At 42.4% G+C, this 15714-nt stretch overlaps 1 protein-coding gene across 3 annotated transcripts in view; it reads right to left on the bottom strand.

Annotated features, from left to right (window-relative positions):
• Positions 1 to 296: 296 nt before the first annotated feature.
• Positions 297 to 15714, bottom strand: part of LOC115201738 (calcineurin subunit B type 1) — a 55878-nt gene continuing 40460 nt past the window's right edge. Inside the window, exons 4-7 of one of the 3 annotated variants that reach the window (XR_003879801.1) lie at positions 10385 to 10444; positions 7068 to 7252; positions 1739 to 4337; positions 297 to 1549 (exon numbers count right to left, since the gene is read on the bottom strand). Coding sequence is in view for 1 of the 3 variants with exons in the window: in XM_029765598.1 (XP_029621458.1) it covers positions 4290 to 4337; positions 7068 to 7252; positions 10385 to 10444 (293 nt within the window). In the remaining 2 variants the exon portion in view is untranslated. Of the gene's footprint in view, positions 4338 to 7067; positions 7253 to 10384; positions 10445 to 15714 lie in introns of all 3 variants that reach the window. The other 2 variants (XR_003879800.1, XM_029765598.1) reach the window with 2 other exon arrangements.

Genomic DNA, 15714 nt, shown 5'->3' on the forward strand with positions numbered 1-15714 from the left:
TCACCAGGGAAACAGAACCCCCCCCCCCCCCCACTACTCACCAGGGAAACAGAACCCCCCCCACTACTCACCAGGGAAACAGAACCCCCCCACTACTCACCAGGGAAACAGAACCCCCCCCACTACTCACCAGGGAAACAGAACCCCCCCCCCCCCCCACTACTCACCAGGGAAACAGAACCCCCCCACTACTCACCAGGGAAACAGAACCCCCCCCACTACTCACCAGGGAAACAGACCCCCCCCCCCCCCCCCACTACTCACCAGGGAATAAAGTGATCACACAAAGCCAATACTCACAATGTTTCAAAGTGGATTTATTTGTTATTGTCATACAGTATCACGTTTCCAACAGTCCCACAGCATCAGATGCAGCATGCAGAGAAAGGGGAAAAAGAAATCTCAAACTTAAACCATTTTCAGTTTCCACATACTAAAAAAAAACTAAAAAAACTAGTCTCCTTCAAAGAAAATAGAAAAAGTAGCAGTTCTAAAACTAAGGAGCGGTCTGAACTATAAGGACGACAGAACAGAAAGCTGGAACTGCATTTAATAAATATGTATATACAAAACCAAAAACATCGTATCTCCCTGTGAAAGCAGAGTACAGTGTTTAGCAGTTGACATAGGAAATGACCTTTTTAACTGGGAAAAAGAACAATCATGTCGTTGATTCGGGAGGAAAATACTAAACACACTTAAATAGTTTTGGATTACTGCTCATAATGTGTACATTTACCAACGTTTGGCAACATCCATATTGTACCCCAAGTGGATGATTAAATATCATAATTACTAACATCACCATTCATGTGTTAACAAGAGGATTATTTCAAATGGATTATCTACATGCACAACCAAAATCCCGCAAGCAAACGGGAGGCCTTATGACCAGAGTCCTATGAGCCCTGGTCTAAAGTAGTGCACTACATAGGGAATAGGGCTCTGGTCTAAAGTAGTGCACTACATAGGGAATAGGGCTCTGGTCTAAAGTAGTGCACTACATAGGGAATAGGGTGTCATTTGATACACATCCAATGACTCTCCAACTCAATGTTTCTCACTAAAAATCATTGGTGTCCAAACCAGGAAATCAGGTCACTCAAAGCTAACCTGACACCAAATCACTGGTGTCCAAACCCACCTATCAGGTCACTCAAAGCCAATCCGACACCAAATCACTGGTGTCCAAACCAGGTAATCAGGTCACTCAAACCAAACCAGGAAATCAGGTCACTCAAAGCCAATCCGACACCAAATCATTGGTGTCCAAACCAGGAAATCAGGTCACTCAAAGCCAACCCGACACCAAATCACTGGTGTCCAAACCAGGAAATCAGGTCACTCAAAGCCAATCCGACACCAAATCACTGGTGTCCAAACCCACCTATCAGGTCACTCAAAGCCAATCCGACACCAAATCATTGGTGTCCAAACCAGGAAATCAGGTCACTCAAAGCCAACCCGACACCAAATCACTGGTGTCCAAACCAGGAAATCAGGTCACTCAAAGCCAATCCGACACCAAATCACTGGTGTCCAAACCCACCTATCAGGTCACTCAAAGCCAACCCGACACCAAATCACTGGTGTCCAAACCAGGTAATCAGGTCACTCAAACCAAACCAGGAAATCAGGTCACTCAAAGCCAACCCGACACCAAATCACTGGTGTCCAAACCAGGTAATCAGGTCACTCAAACCAAACCCACCTATCAGGTCACTCAAACCAAACCCACCTATCAGGTCACTCAAAGCCAACCTGACACACCATTTTGTTATTATTTTTGCCAGGGATGCCCACCTCCCCTTAAATACGGTAGTTTGGTAATACGTGTGTTAATCTCCCTGCTTTGAATACCACAGAGAGAGAGAGGAACGATGAGGCGTTCGTGATTGGATAAAAAGTGGTGAAAGAAGATACGTTTTTGAAATGTACAAACAACAAAATGTACTCCATCCCATTTGCACATTGATTACGCCAACATGTCGAATAACTCCGTTGCTACATTAGAAAGAACTCTGTAGTTTAACAGCACTACTCAGCAGGGCTTTGACATCTAACTAAACAAACATTGACCTAATCTAGTATACACTGAGTGGACAAAACATTAGGAACACCTACTCTATCCATGACAATAGCTGACCAGGTGAATCCAGGTGAAAGATATGATTCCCTTATTGAAGTCACTTATTAAATCTCCTTCAGCGGTCTAATGTACTGCATCTCAGCACCCCTGTGGAACGCTTTCGACACCTTGTTGAATCCAAGCCCGGACGAATTGAGGCTGTTTTGAGGGCAAAGGGTGGTGGGGGGTGCAACTCAATATTAGCAGGGTGTTCTTAATGTTTTGTACACTCAGTGTATATTGTTAGAAAACTAACAATGCGGCCTACAGGTGAGTCTCAATATGATGCCTTAACATTATTTATACCATGGCGTTGTTGGATACTCGTTTCTGATTGGCTTGAAGGGCATTCTAGAGCGTGGATTATTTCCCAATAACGCACAGTATATCAGCACGGTAGAATACCAATGGAATTGAAAACGGCATCGTTGAATTAGATTTTCATCATAGCAAGCTTGGATTGATGGTTTGGTTAACTAAACTAGCGAGTCTCTTTTTGTTTGGTTACCGTGACAACTTTCTAGCTACTTTGCAAATGAACACATTTCTAGCGGCAAATGTGTTAAATTATTAGCCGTGGTATAAAAGGAATAATCAACTCAGGTTCTCTGGAAAATAAATGACTCAGTGGAAGGTTAGTTTCCCTCCGTTAGCGCGTCGTGCTTTATTTCCCATGGAGCTCATAGCCTCTCGTTGATTATCCCCTTACACACGTTTATCTCAATAACACACACTGCCATTTATAATCTACGTCGATCATTTTTCATCTCGATGTCATAGGTTCAGCATATTCCTCCAAAACTTCAGTTCAAAATGTAATACAATAGATATACATAGATGCGCTCCAGGCCACTTTATTCAAGGTGTAACTGAAACGTGACTATTCCAAAAGCCTCTGAAAGACACAAACACAGGTTGGAGCAAAGGGACTGCCATGCCAACGAGCCCGTGGAGCGGTTGTTGTACGGGGGTTAAGTGCCTTGCTCAAGGTCCCAACGGCAGGCAATGGCATCTAGGATTTTGATACCTGCAACCATCTCGTTGCCTGCTCACTTCCTTCCCATCCGATTTTTCCCATCAGACCTCGGGAATTCAAAGTGGCAACCCTCTGGTTTCTGGCTACCCTCTAACTGCCAGGCTACCTGTTACTTTGCATTGAGGGACTGTTATGTGGACCGATACAGACTGTTCAACGTAAAAAACGTAATCAAAGTCAATAAATGACAAAACCACTTTCTTGGTATTTATCTCTACTTGACATTTCGGTTGTTTTTGTTTTCCTCTCTTCAGAAAGTCTGACAAGAAACAGAATAATAATTTCCAACAATATAAGTAACTATAAATAGAACATTCTATCACTCGTGTTACAATAATAACATTGTATTTATTGTACGTTTCATGTGATTGGAAGTTTAACTGATCTAATCACAACTTGCTCAAGAGTCAAATGGAAAAAAAAATAAACTGTGCATCTAACCATCATGTGATGATGTAGCGAGTGCTTGACTTATCACAGACTAGTCATCCATCACTGTCAGCGATGCTGGATGGTTAATAATAACAATATCATCTGCTTTCTGGATATGTCCTCGTTGGCACTTCACACCCTACTTTTTTCAATTGTAACTGAAATCAAGTATATTATTTAATGTGGATATCATAAGGTGAATGCACCAATTTGTAAGTCGCTCTGGATAAGAGCGTCTGCTAAATGACTTAAATGTAATGTTACACCTCAGATAATGACACATTTAACCACGAGAGAGCCATTATAAGATATACATGTGTATTTGTGTATATATATAAAAAAAAAGAGACCAGAACAAAAATAAATATTCAAAAAATAAAATAAAGAAAAAAATGAACTAAATATAAACAAGCAAACCTTTCTCCCCCTCCCTCCTCCATTGAACTGGGATGCTCTTTACAAACAAGAATATCTGTCTCTCTTCGGGTTATTGAGAGGATCGGAGTTCAATAACACTTAAAAGTTGGCTTCATGAGGCTCGTGGTTTCTTAAGAAAAAAAGTGGCTTCAAGGAGAGAGAGAGAGAATACTTCCATTGAAATACACAGAGAGCGTTTGTCAGATGTCTTGAGCAGCTCTTCAGAGACAGACGGAGAAGAAAGCGAGGGGAGGGGAGAGAAGCGGGGGGACGGGCTCACACGTCCACCACCATCTTTTTGTGTATGTCAAGGCCACCTACCACCTAGGAGAAGAGAGGAGGAACACAAGTAGAGTTAGAATTATTATTCTAGTTCTAATTCCGATTCTAATTCCAATTCTAATTCCAATTCTAATTCCAAAAGCAGGTTGGAACAGATTGATTCTTAATGCTATTGGCTACATTTGTGAACTTCAAAATCATGCAACATGGTTCTACCTAAGATAGACAACTCAATACTAGTATAACTACTGTATGCTGTTAACCCCTTGTCTTGTTCTTTAATACTGTCCTGCACTCTCAGCTATTTTTATGAATGAGTCTCTTCAAATGAAGCCACACAATCCCTCCACAACAACCTGGTCCAGCTCAAACCAATTCTAACCATGGTCCAACCAGCTCAAACCAATTCTAACCATGGTTCAACCAGCTCAAACCAATTCTAACCATGGTTCAACCAGCTCAAACCAATTCTAACCATGGTCCAACCAGCTCAAACCAATTCTAACCATGGTCCAACCAGCTCAAACCAATTCTAACCATGGTTCAACCAGCTCAAACCAATTCTAACCATGGTCCAACCAGCTCAAACCAATTCTAACCATGGTCCAACCAGCTCAAACCATGGTTCAACCAGCTCAAACCAATTCTAACCATGGTTCAACCAGCTCAAACCAATTCTAACCATGGTCCAACCAGCTCAAACCAATTCTAACCATGGTCCAACCAGCTCAAACCAATTCTAACCATGGTCCAACCAGCTCAAACCAATTCTAACCATGGTCCAACCAGCTCAAACCAAATCTAACCATGGTTCAACCAGCTCAAACCAATTCTAACCATGGTCCAACCAGCTCAAACCAATTCTAACCATGGTCCAACCAGCTCAAACCAATTCTAACCATGGTCCAACCAGCTCAAACCAATTCTAACCATGGTTCAACCAGCTCAAACCAAAAATAATACTCACAAGGACAGAGCATTTTAGTTGAAGGCTTTAGAGAAACATGCCAGAGTGAAACAGAATACAGAATTTTCAGATAGAAACTGGCTCGAGTCATGTCATCTCTATACATAGCATTTCTAATGTTACACTAAATACGTTTTTCCCCCTCGTCAATCTACACACAATACCCCATAATGACAAAGCAAAAACAGGTTTTTACACATTTTTGCTCATTTATAAAAAATATCACAATTACATAAGTATTCAGACCCTTTACTCAGTACATGGTTGAAGCGCCTTTGGCAGCGATTACAGCCTCAAGTCTTCCTGGGTATGATGCTACAAGCTTGGCATACCTGTATTTGGGGAGTTTCTCCCATTCTTCTCTGCAGATACTCTCAAGCTCTGTCAGGTTGGATGGGGAGCGTTGCTGCACAGCCATTTTCAGGTCTCTCCAGAGATGTTCGATCAGGTTCGAGTCCAGGCTCTGGCTGGGACACTAAAGGACATTCAGAGACTTTTCCCGAAGCCACTCGTGCGTTGTCATGGCTGTGCTTAGGTTCGTTGGAAGGTGAACCTTCGCCTTTAGGGATGGTAGGGCTAAAGAGTTCAATCTTGGTTTCATCAGACAAGAGAATCTTGTTTCTCATGGTCTGAGAATCTTTAGATGCCTTTTGTCAAACTCCAAGCGGGCTGTCACATGTGCCTTTTACTGAGGAGTGGCTTCTGTCTGGTCACTCTACCATAAAGCTCTGATTGGTGGAATGCTGCAGAGATGGTTGTCCTTCTGGAAGGTTCTCCCATCTCCACAGAGGAACTCTGGGGCTCTGTCAGAGTGACCATCGGGTTCCTGGTCACCTCCCTGACCAAGGCCCTTCTCCCCTGATTGCTCAGTTTGGCCGGGCGGCCAGCTCTAGGAAGAGTCTTGGTGGTTACAAACTTCTTCCATTTAAGAAAAATCGAGGCCACTGTGTTATTGGGGACCTTCAATGCTGCAGAAATGTTTTGGTACCCTTCCCCAGATCTGTGCCTCGACACAATCCTGTCTCGGAGCTCTACAGACAATTTCTTTGAACTCTTCGTTTTTGCTCTGAAATGCACTGTCAACTATGGGACCTTATATAGACAGGTGTGTGCCTTTCCAAATCATGTCCAATCTATTGAATTTACCACAGGTGGACTCCAATCAAGTTGTAGAAACATCTCAAGGATGATCAATGGAAACAGGATACACCTGAGCTCAGTGTTGAGTCTCATAGCAAAGCGTCTGAATACTTATGTAAATAAGATATTTCTGTTTTAGTTTTTTTAATATAAATTAGCAAACATGTCTACAAATCTGTTTTCATTTTGCCATTATGGGGTGTTTGTCTGTAGATTGCTGAGGATTTTTATTTATTTAATCTATTTTAGAATAAGGCTGTAACGTAACAAAATGTGGAATAAATCAAGGGATCTGAATACTTTCTGAAGGCCCTGTAAAAAAAGGATGAGCCATGACTAGAATACAGTATTTACATATGAAGTGGGTAAAATAGTATGTAAACATTGAAGTGACCAGTGTTCAATGTCTCTATATACATTGGGGCAGCAATCTCTTTAGGTGCAACCATAGCAACCCTCCATAGCAACCCTCCAGAACAACCCCCGAATAGGGTTGCACAGTTCTGGAACATTTCCTCATGCTCTATCCCTGCTTGTTCCTTCCAGATACCAGGAATCCTCCAACCAGAATTTTGGAAAAACCTGGGGAACTTTCGAAAAAATGTCCGAGATTTTGTTTAACCGCTCCACCACAGTTCCCCGGACATCAAAGACCTCAGACTTACTAAGCAGAACTCTTCGAAGGATATTCTGCCGTCCCCGTCCTTGTCTGCGTTGATGATGGTCTTGTCCACGATCTGCTGCAGCTGTGTGTCCTTCAGGTTGTTTCCTACCATCATCTTCAGCACCTGGAAGAGCTCCCCGTTGGAGATGTAACCATCCTTGTCCATGTCATAGATCCGGAAGGCGACTGGAGAGGGGGAGGTAGAGAGAGAGGGACAGGGAGGTAGGAGAGAGGGGGAAGGAGAGAGGGGAAAAGGGTCAGGGAGAAAGAGGGGGGGTAGGAGAAAGAGGTGGAGGAGGGAGAGAGAGGGGTGGAGAGGGGGGTAGGAGAGAGGGGTAGAGGGAGGGAGAGACAGAGGGGTGGAGAGTGAGGGACAGGGGGGTAGAAGAGAGGGGGAAGGAGAGAGGGGAAAAGGGTCAGGGAGAAAGAGGGGGGTAGGAGAAAGAGGTGGAGGAGGGAGAGAGAGGGGTGGAGAGGGAGGGAGAGGGGGGGTAGGAGAGAGGGGTAGAGGGAGGGAGTAGAGAGGTCAGGGTCAAGGAGGGAGAGGGGGGTGGGAGAGGGGTAGAGGGAAAGGGGTCAGGGAGGGAGAGGGTGTGGCGGAGGGAGAAAGAGGTGGAGGGGGAGAATGCAGGAATTCGTGTGTAAATAGACAACAATGGTTTGAACACAGAGCTTTGGTTTGGTGTTTTGGAGAATGCCTCATCATTAATGCCATCAGACATTCTGTTTCTACTGTGGCGACTGGAGGAGGGGGACGGAAGAAGGAACGTGTGTAAATACAGAATAAACAACCACATAGAGGCTTGGTTTTGTAGTACAGATCGTTTTAACTTTGTAGTACAGATCGTTTTGTCTTTGTAGTACAGATCGTTTTGTCTTTGTAGTACAGATCGTTTTGTCTTTGTAGTACAGATCGTTTTGTCTTTGTAGTACAGATCGTTTTAACTTTGTAGTACAGATCGTTTTGTCTTTGTAGTACAGATCGTTTTAACTTTGTAGCACAGATCATTTTAACTTTGTAGTACAGATCGTTTTGTCTTTGTAGTACAGATCGTTTTGTCTTTGTAGTACAGATCGTTTTGTCTTTGTAGTACAGATCGTTTTAACTTTGTAGTACAGATCGTTTTGTCTTTGTAGTACAGATCGTTTTAACTTTGTAGCACAGATCATTTTAACTTTGTAGTACAGATCGTTTTGTCTTTGTAGTACAGATCGTTTTGTCTTTGTAGTACAGATCGTTTTGTCTTTGTAGTACAGATCGTTTTGTCTTTGTAGTACAGATCGTTTTGTCTTTGTAGTACAGATCGTTTTAACTTTGTAGTATAGATCGTTTTGTCTTTGTAGTACAGATCGTTTTGTCTTTGTAGTACAGATCGTTTTAACTTTGTAGTACAGATCCTTTTAACTTTGTAGTACATATCGTTTTGTCTTTGTAGTATAGATCGTTTTGTCTTTGTAGTACAGATCGTTTTGTCTTTGTAGTACAGATCGTTTTAACTTTGTAGTACAGATCGTTTTAACTTTGTAGTATAGATCGTTTTGTCTTTGTAGTATAGATCGTTTTGTCTTTGTAGTACAGATTGTTTTAACTTTGTAGCACAGATCATTTTAACTTTGTAGTACAGATCGTTTTGTCTTTGTAGTACAGATAGTTTTGTCTTTGTAGTACAGATCGTTTTGTCTTTGTAGTACAGATCGTTTTGTCTTTGTAGTACAGATCGTTTTGTCTTTGTAGTACAGATCGTTTTGTCTTTGTAGTACAGATCGTTTTGTCTTTGTAGTACAGATCGTTTTAACTTTGTAGTATAGATCGTTTTGTCTTTGTAGTACAGATCGTTTTGTCTTGGTAGTACAGATCGTTTTAACTTTGTAGTACAGATCCTTTTAACTTTGTAGTACAGATCGTTTTAACTTTGTAGTACAGATCCTTTTAACTTTGTAGTATAGATCGTTTTGTCTTTGTAGTACAGATCGTTTTAACTTTGTAATACAGATCGTTTTAACTTTGTAGTACAGATCGTTTTAACTTTGTAGTACAGATCGTTTTGTCTTTGTAGTACAGATCCTTTTAACTTTGTAGTACAGATCCTTTTAACTTTGTAGTACAGATCCTTTTAACTTTGTAGTACAGATCCTTTTAACTTTGTAGTACAGATCCTTTTAACTTTGTAGTACAAATCGTTTTAACTTTGTAGTACAGATCGTTTTAACTTTGTAGTACAGATCCTTTTAACTTTGTAGTACAGATCCTTTTAACTTTGTAGTACAGATCCTTTTAACTTTGTAGCACAGATCATTTTAACTTTGTAGTATAGATCGTTTTGTCTTTGTAGTACAGATCGTTTTAACTTTGTAGTACAGATCGTTTTGTCTTTGTAGTACAGATCTTTTTGTCTTTGTAGTACAGATCCTTTTAACTTTGTAGTACAGATCGTTTTGTCTTTGTAGTACAGATCGTTTTAACTTTGTAGTACAGATCGTTTTAACTTTGTAGTACAGATCCTTTTAACTTTGTAGTACAGATCGTTTTAACTTTGTAGTACAGATTGTTTTAACTTTGTAGTACAGATCCTTTTACCTTTGTAGTACAGATCCTTTTAACTTTGTAGCACAGATCATTTTAACTTTGTAGTACAGATCGTTTTGTCTTTGTAGTACAGATCCTTTTAACTTTGTAGTACAGATCGTTTTGTCTTTGTAGTACAGATCCTTTTAACTTTGTAATACAGATCGTTTTAACTTTGTAGTACAGATCGTTTTGTCTTTGTAGTACAGATCGTTTTGTCTTTGTAGTACAGATCCTTTTAACTTTGTAGTACAGATCGTTTTGTCTTTGTAGTACAGATCCTTTTAACTTTATAATACAGATCGTTTTAACTTTGTAGTACAGATCGTTTTGTCTTTGTAGTACAGATCGTTTTGTCTTTGTAGTACAGATCGTTTTGTCTTTGTAGTACAGATCCTTTTATCTTTGTAGTACACATCCTTTTATCTTTGTAGTACAGATCGTTTTGTCTTTGTAGTACAGATCGTTTTGTCTTTGTAGTACAGATCGTTTTGCCTTGTAGTACAGATCGTTTTGTCTTTGTAGTACAGATCCTTTTATCTTTGTAGTACAGATCGTTTTGTCTTTGTAGTACAGATCCTTTTAACTTTGTAGTACAGATCGTTTTGTCTTTGTAGTACAGATCGTTTTAACTTTGTAGTACAGATCGTTTTGTCTTTGTAGTACAGATCGTTTTGTCTTTGCATGGTGAAACGGTGTGTAGATGGAGAGGAAGTAGTAGAGATGGATTTGCAGTAGATTTGTCTACTTACACCGAAGCTTTGACTCCTTGTCCCCCTTGACACTGAACTGTGAGACTCCCTCGATGAATTCTGATTGGGGGGGAGAGATGGAGAAATGGTTTAGAGTTAGACTTTATATGACTGCTTGTATGCAGCCTATGCTAGACTTTTTTAAATGAACTGTGGGAGTGATCACATGCAGATACAGTACTTTATGCATTCATAAGTCTAATGAAAATCTCTCTTTGTAAACACAACAGCAGACTACTACTTGGGGCTAAATTCAATCCCATCGCACCTTTTCGGGCTTTGCCTCTTTTAGAACGCATTCACGGTAAACGCAGCATATGTCGGGTCCATCAGAAATGATCTTTACACGTCAATCACGCTATAACGCGGATCTTCCGCAGTCCGGATTGAATCTGGGCCTAAGGTGATCTAGTTGTGACTGTCCTGTGTTCAGGTGATCTAGTTGTGACTGTCTTGTGTTCAGGTGATCTAGTTGTGACTGTCCTGTGTTCAGGTGATCTAGTTGTGACTGTCCTGTGTTCAGGTGATCTAGTTGTGACTGTCCTGTGTTCAGGTGATCTAGTTGTGACTGTCCTGTGTTCAGGTGATCTAGTTGTGACTGTCCTGTGTTCAGGTGATCTAGTTGTGACTGTCCTGTGTTCAGGCGATCTAGTTGTGACTGTCCTGTGTTCAGGCGATCTAGTTGTGACTGTCCTGTGTTCAGGCGATCTAGTTGTGACTGTCCTGTGTTCAGGTGATCTAGTTGTGACTGTCTTGTGTTCAGGTGATCTAGTTGTGACTGTCCTGTGTTCAGGTGATCTAGTTGTGACTGTCCTGTGTTCAGGTGATCTAGTTGTGACTGTCTTGTGTTCAGGTGATCTAGTTGTGACTGTCCTGTGTTCAGGTGATCTAGTTGTGACTGTCTTGTGTTCAGGTGATCTAGTTGTGACTGTCCTGTGTTCAGGTGATCTAGTTGTGGCTGTCCTGTGTTCAGATGATCTAGTTGTGACTGTCCTGTGTTCAGGTGATCTAGTTGTGACTGTCCTGTGTTCAGGTGATCTAGTTGTGACTGTCTTGTGTTCAGGTGATCTAGTTGTGACTGTCCTGTGTTCAGGTGATCTAGTTGTGGCTGTCCTGTGTTCAGGTGATCTAGTTGTGACTGTCCTGTGTTCAGGTGATCTAGTTGTGACTGTCCTGTGTTCAGGTGATCTAGTTGTGACAGTCCTGTGTTCAGGTGATCTAGTTGTGACTGTCCTGTGTTCAGGTGATCTAGTTGTGACTGTCCTGTGTTCAGGTGATCTAGTTGTGACTGTCCTGTGTTCAGGTGATCTAGTTGTGACTGTCCTGTGTTTAGGCGATCTAGTTGTGACTGTCCTGTGTTCAGGTGATCTAGTTGTGACTGTCTTGTGTTCAGGTGATCTAGTTGTGACTGTCCTGTGTTCAGGTGATCTAGTTGTGACTGTCCTGTGTTCAGGTGATCTAGTTGTGACTGTCCTGTGTTCAGGCGATCTAGTTGTGACTGTCCTGTGTTCAGGCGATCTAGTTGTGACTGTCTTGTGTTCAGGTGATCTAGTTGTGAATGTCCTGTGTTCAAGCGATCTAGTTGTGACTGTCTTGTGTTCAGGCGATCTAGTTGTGACTGTCCTGTGTTCAGGCGATCTAGTTATGACTGTCCTGTGTTCAGGTGATCTAGTTGTGACTGTCCTGTGTTCAGGTGATCTAGTTGTGACTGTCCTGTGTTCAGGCGATCTAGTTGTGACTGTCCTGTGTTCAGGCGATCTAGTTGTGACTGTCCTGTGTTCAGGTGATCTAGTTGTGACTGTCCTGTGCTCAGGTGATCTAGTTGTGACTGTCTTGTGTTCAGGTGATCTAGTTGTGACTGTCCTGTGTTCAGGTGATCTAGTTGTGACTGTCCTGTGTTCAGGTGATCTAGTTGTGACTGTCTTTTGTTCAGGTGATCTAGTTGTGACTGTCCTGTGTTCAGGTGATCTAGTTGTGACTGTCCTGTGTTCAGGTGATCTAGTTGTGACTGTCCTGTGTTCAGGCGATCTAGTTGTGACTGTCCTGTGTTCAGGTGATCTAGTTGTGACTGTCTTGTGTTCAGGCGATCTAGTTGTGACTGTCCTGTGTTCAGGCGATCTAGTTGTGACTGTCCTGTGTTCAGGTGATCTAGTTGTGACTGTCCTGTGTTCAGGTGATCTAGTTGTGACTGTCTTGTGTTCAGGTGATCTAGTTGTGACTGTCCTGTGTTCAGGTGATCTAGTTGTGACTGTCCTGTGTTCAGGTGATCTAGTTGTGACTGTCCTGTGTTCAGGCGATCTAGTTGTGACTGTCTTGTGTTCAGGCGATCTAGTTGTGACTGTCCTGTGTTCAGGCGATCTAGTTGTGACTGTCCTGTGTTCAGGTGATCTAGTTGTGACTGTCCTGTGTTCAGGTGATCTAGTTGTGACTGTCCTGTGTTCAGGTGATCTAGTTGTGACTGTCCTGTGTTCAGGTGATCTAGTTGTGACTGTCCTGTGTTCAGGCGATCTAGTTGTGACTGTCTTGTGTTCAGGTGATCTAGTTGTGACTGTCCTGTGTTCAGGCGATCTAGTTGTGACTGTCCTGTGTTCAGGCGATCTAGTTGTGACTGTCCTGTGTTCAGGCGATCTAGTTGTGACTGTCTTGTGTTCAGGCGATCTAGTTGTGAATGTCCTGTGTTCAGGCGATCTAGTTGTGACTGTCTTGTGTTCAGGCGATCTAGTTGTGACTGTCCTGTGTTCAGGCGATCTAGTTGTGACTGTCTTGTGTTCAGGTGATCTAGTTGTGAATGTCCTGTGTTCAGGCGATCTAGTTGTGACTGTCTTGTGTTCAGGCGATCTAGTTGTGACTGTCCTGTGTTCAGGCGATCTAGTTGTGACTGTCCTGTGTTCAGGTGATCTAGTTGTGACTGTCCTGTGTTCAGGTGATCTAGTTGTGACTGTCCTGTGTTCAGGCAATCTAGTTGTGACTGTCCTGTGTTCAGGTGATCTAGTTGTGACTGTCCTGTGTTCAGGTGATCTAGTTGTGACTGTCCTGTGCTCAGGTGATCTAGTTGTGACTGTCTTGTGTTCAGGTGATCTAGTTGTGACTGTCCTGTGTTCAGGTGATCTAGTTGTGACTGTCCTGTGTTCAGGTGATCTAGTTGTGACTGTCTTTTGTTCAGGTGATCTAGTTGTGACTGTCCTGTGTTCAGGTGATCTAGTTGTGACTGTCCTGTGTTCAGGTGATCTAGTTGTGACTGTCTTTTGTTCAGGTGATCTAGTTGTGACTGTCCTGTGTTCAGGTGATCTAGTTGTGACTGTCCTGTGTTCAGGTGATCTAGTTGTGACTGTCCTGTGTTCAGGTGATCTAGTTGTGACGGTCCTGTGTTCAGGTGATCTAGTTGTGACTGTCTTGTGTTCAGGTGATCTAGTTGTGACTGTCCTGTGTTCAGGTGATCTAGTTGTGACTGTCCTGTGTTCAGGTGATCTAGTTGTGGCTGTCCTGTGTTCAGGTGATCTAGTTGTGACTGTCCTGTGTTCAGGTGATCTAGTTGTGACTGTCTTGTGTTCAGGTGATCTAGTTGTGACTGTCCTGTGTTCAGGCGATCTAGTTGTGACTGTCCTGTGTTCAGGTGATCTAGTTGTGACTGTCCTGTGTTCAGGTGATCTAGTTGTGACTGTCCTGTGTTCAGGTGATCTAGTTGTGACTGTCCTGTGCTCAGGTGATCTAGTTGTGACTGTCTTGTGTTCAGGTGATCTAGTTGTGACTGTCCTGTGTTCAGGTGATCTAGTTGTGACTGTCCTGTGTTCAGGTGATCTAGTTGTGACTGTCTTGTGTTCAGGTGATCTAGTTGTGACTGTCCTGTGTTCAGGTGATCTAGTTGTGACTGTCCTGTGTTCAGGCGATCTAGTTGTGACTGTCCTGTGTTCAGGTGATCTAGTTGTGACTGTCCTGTGTTCAGGTGATCTAGTTGTGACGGTCCTGTGTTCAGGTGATCTAGTTGTGACTGTCTTGTGTTCAGGTGATCTAGTTGTGACTGTCCTGTGTTCAGGTGATCTAGTTGTGACTGTTAGAGCAGATAGCCTAGTGGTTAGAGCAGGTAGCCTAGTGGTTAGAGACAGATAGCCTAGTGGTTAGAGACAGGTAGCCTAGTGGTTAGAGACAGGTAGCCTAGTGGTTAGAGACAGGTAGCCTAGTGGTTAGAGACAGGTAGCCTAGTGGTTAGAGACAGGTAGCCTAGCGGTTAGAGACAGGTAGCCTAGCGGTTAGAGACAGGTAGCCTAGCGGTTAGAAACAGGTAGCCTAGTGGTTAGAAACAGGTAGCCTAGTGGTTAGAGACAGGTAGCATAGTGGTTAGAGCATTGGTCCAGTAACCATAAAGGTTGCTAGGTCGAATCCTTGAGCTGACAAGGTAAAAATCTGTCGTTCTGCCCCTGAACAAGGCAGTTAACCCACTGTTGCTAGGCCGTCATTGAAAATAAGATTTTTAACTGAGTTGCCTAGTTAAATTTTTTTTAAAAAGGACATTTCTAAGTGACCCCAAAATTTTGAACGGTAGTGTATGTATGTCTTTCAGAGGGGTTGGGATAAAGAGGAAGTCGACGTTTAGTTGGACCTTGTGTACAATTGATGATTAACGTGATCTTAATTATTACATTAAATAATCAGGGATCATACATGCTCATGACAAGTCTTACAATGCATTGGAATGATGGCATCATAATGCATTAAACCTGTAGGTTTTCATTTAAATGAATCGCTCTATATATGATTCATTTATCTTCATGCCTCCTTTTTATTTTATTTCACCTTTATTTAACCAGGTAGGCCAGTTGAGAACAAGTTCTCATTTACAACTGCGACCTGGCCAAGATAAAGCAAAGCAGTGCGACACAAACAACAACACAGTTACACATGGAATAAACAATCGTACAGTCAATAACACAATAGGAAAATCTGTATACAGTGTGTGCAAATGAAGTAAGGAGGTAAGGCAATAAATAGGCCAATAGTGGCGAAGTAATTACAATTTAGCTATTTACACTGGAGTGATAGATGTGCAGAAGAAGATTTGCAAGTACAAATACTGTTGTGCAAAAGAGCAGAAAAACAAAAACAAATATGGGGATGAGGTAGGTGGTTGGTTGGATGGGCTATTTACAGATGGGCTGTGTACAGCTGCAGCGATCGGTGAGCTGCTCTGACAGCTGGTGTTTAAAGCTAGTGAGGGAGATATGTCTCCAACTTCAGTGGTTTTTGCAGTTCGTTCCAGTCATTGGCAGCAGAGAACTGGAAGGAAAGGCGGACAAAGGAGGAGTTGGTTTTGGGGGTGACCAGTGAGATATACC

Source organism: Salmo trutta, chromosome 10 (genome assembly GCF_901001165.1).
Source record: "Salmo trutta chromosome 10, fSalTru1.1, whole genome shotgun sequence".
Taxonomy (NCBI): Eukaryota; Metazoa; Chordata; class Actinopteri; order Salmoniformes; family Salmonidae; genus Salmo; species Salmo trutta.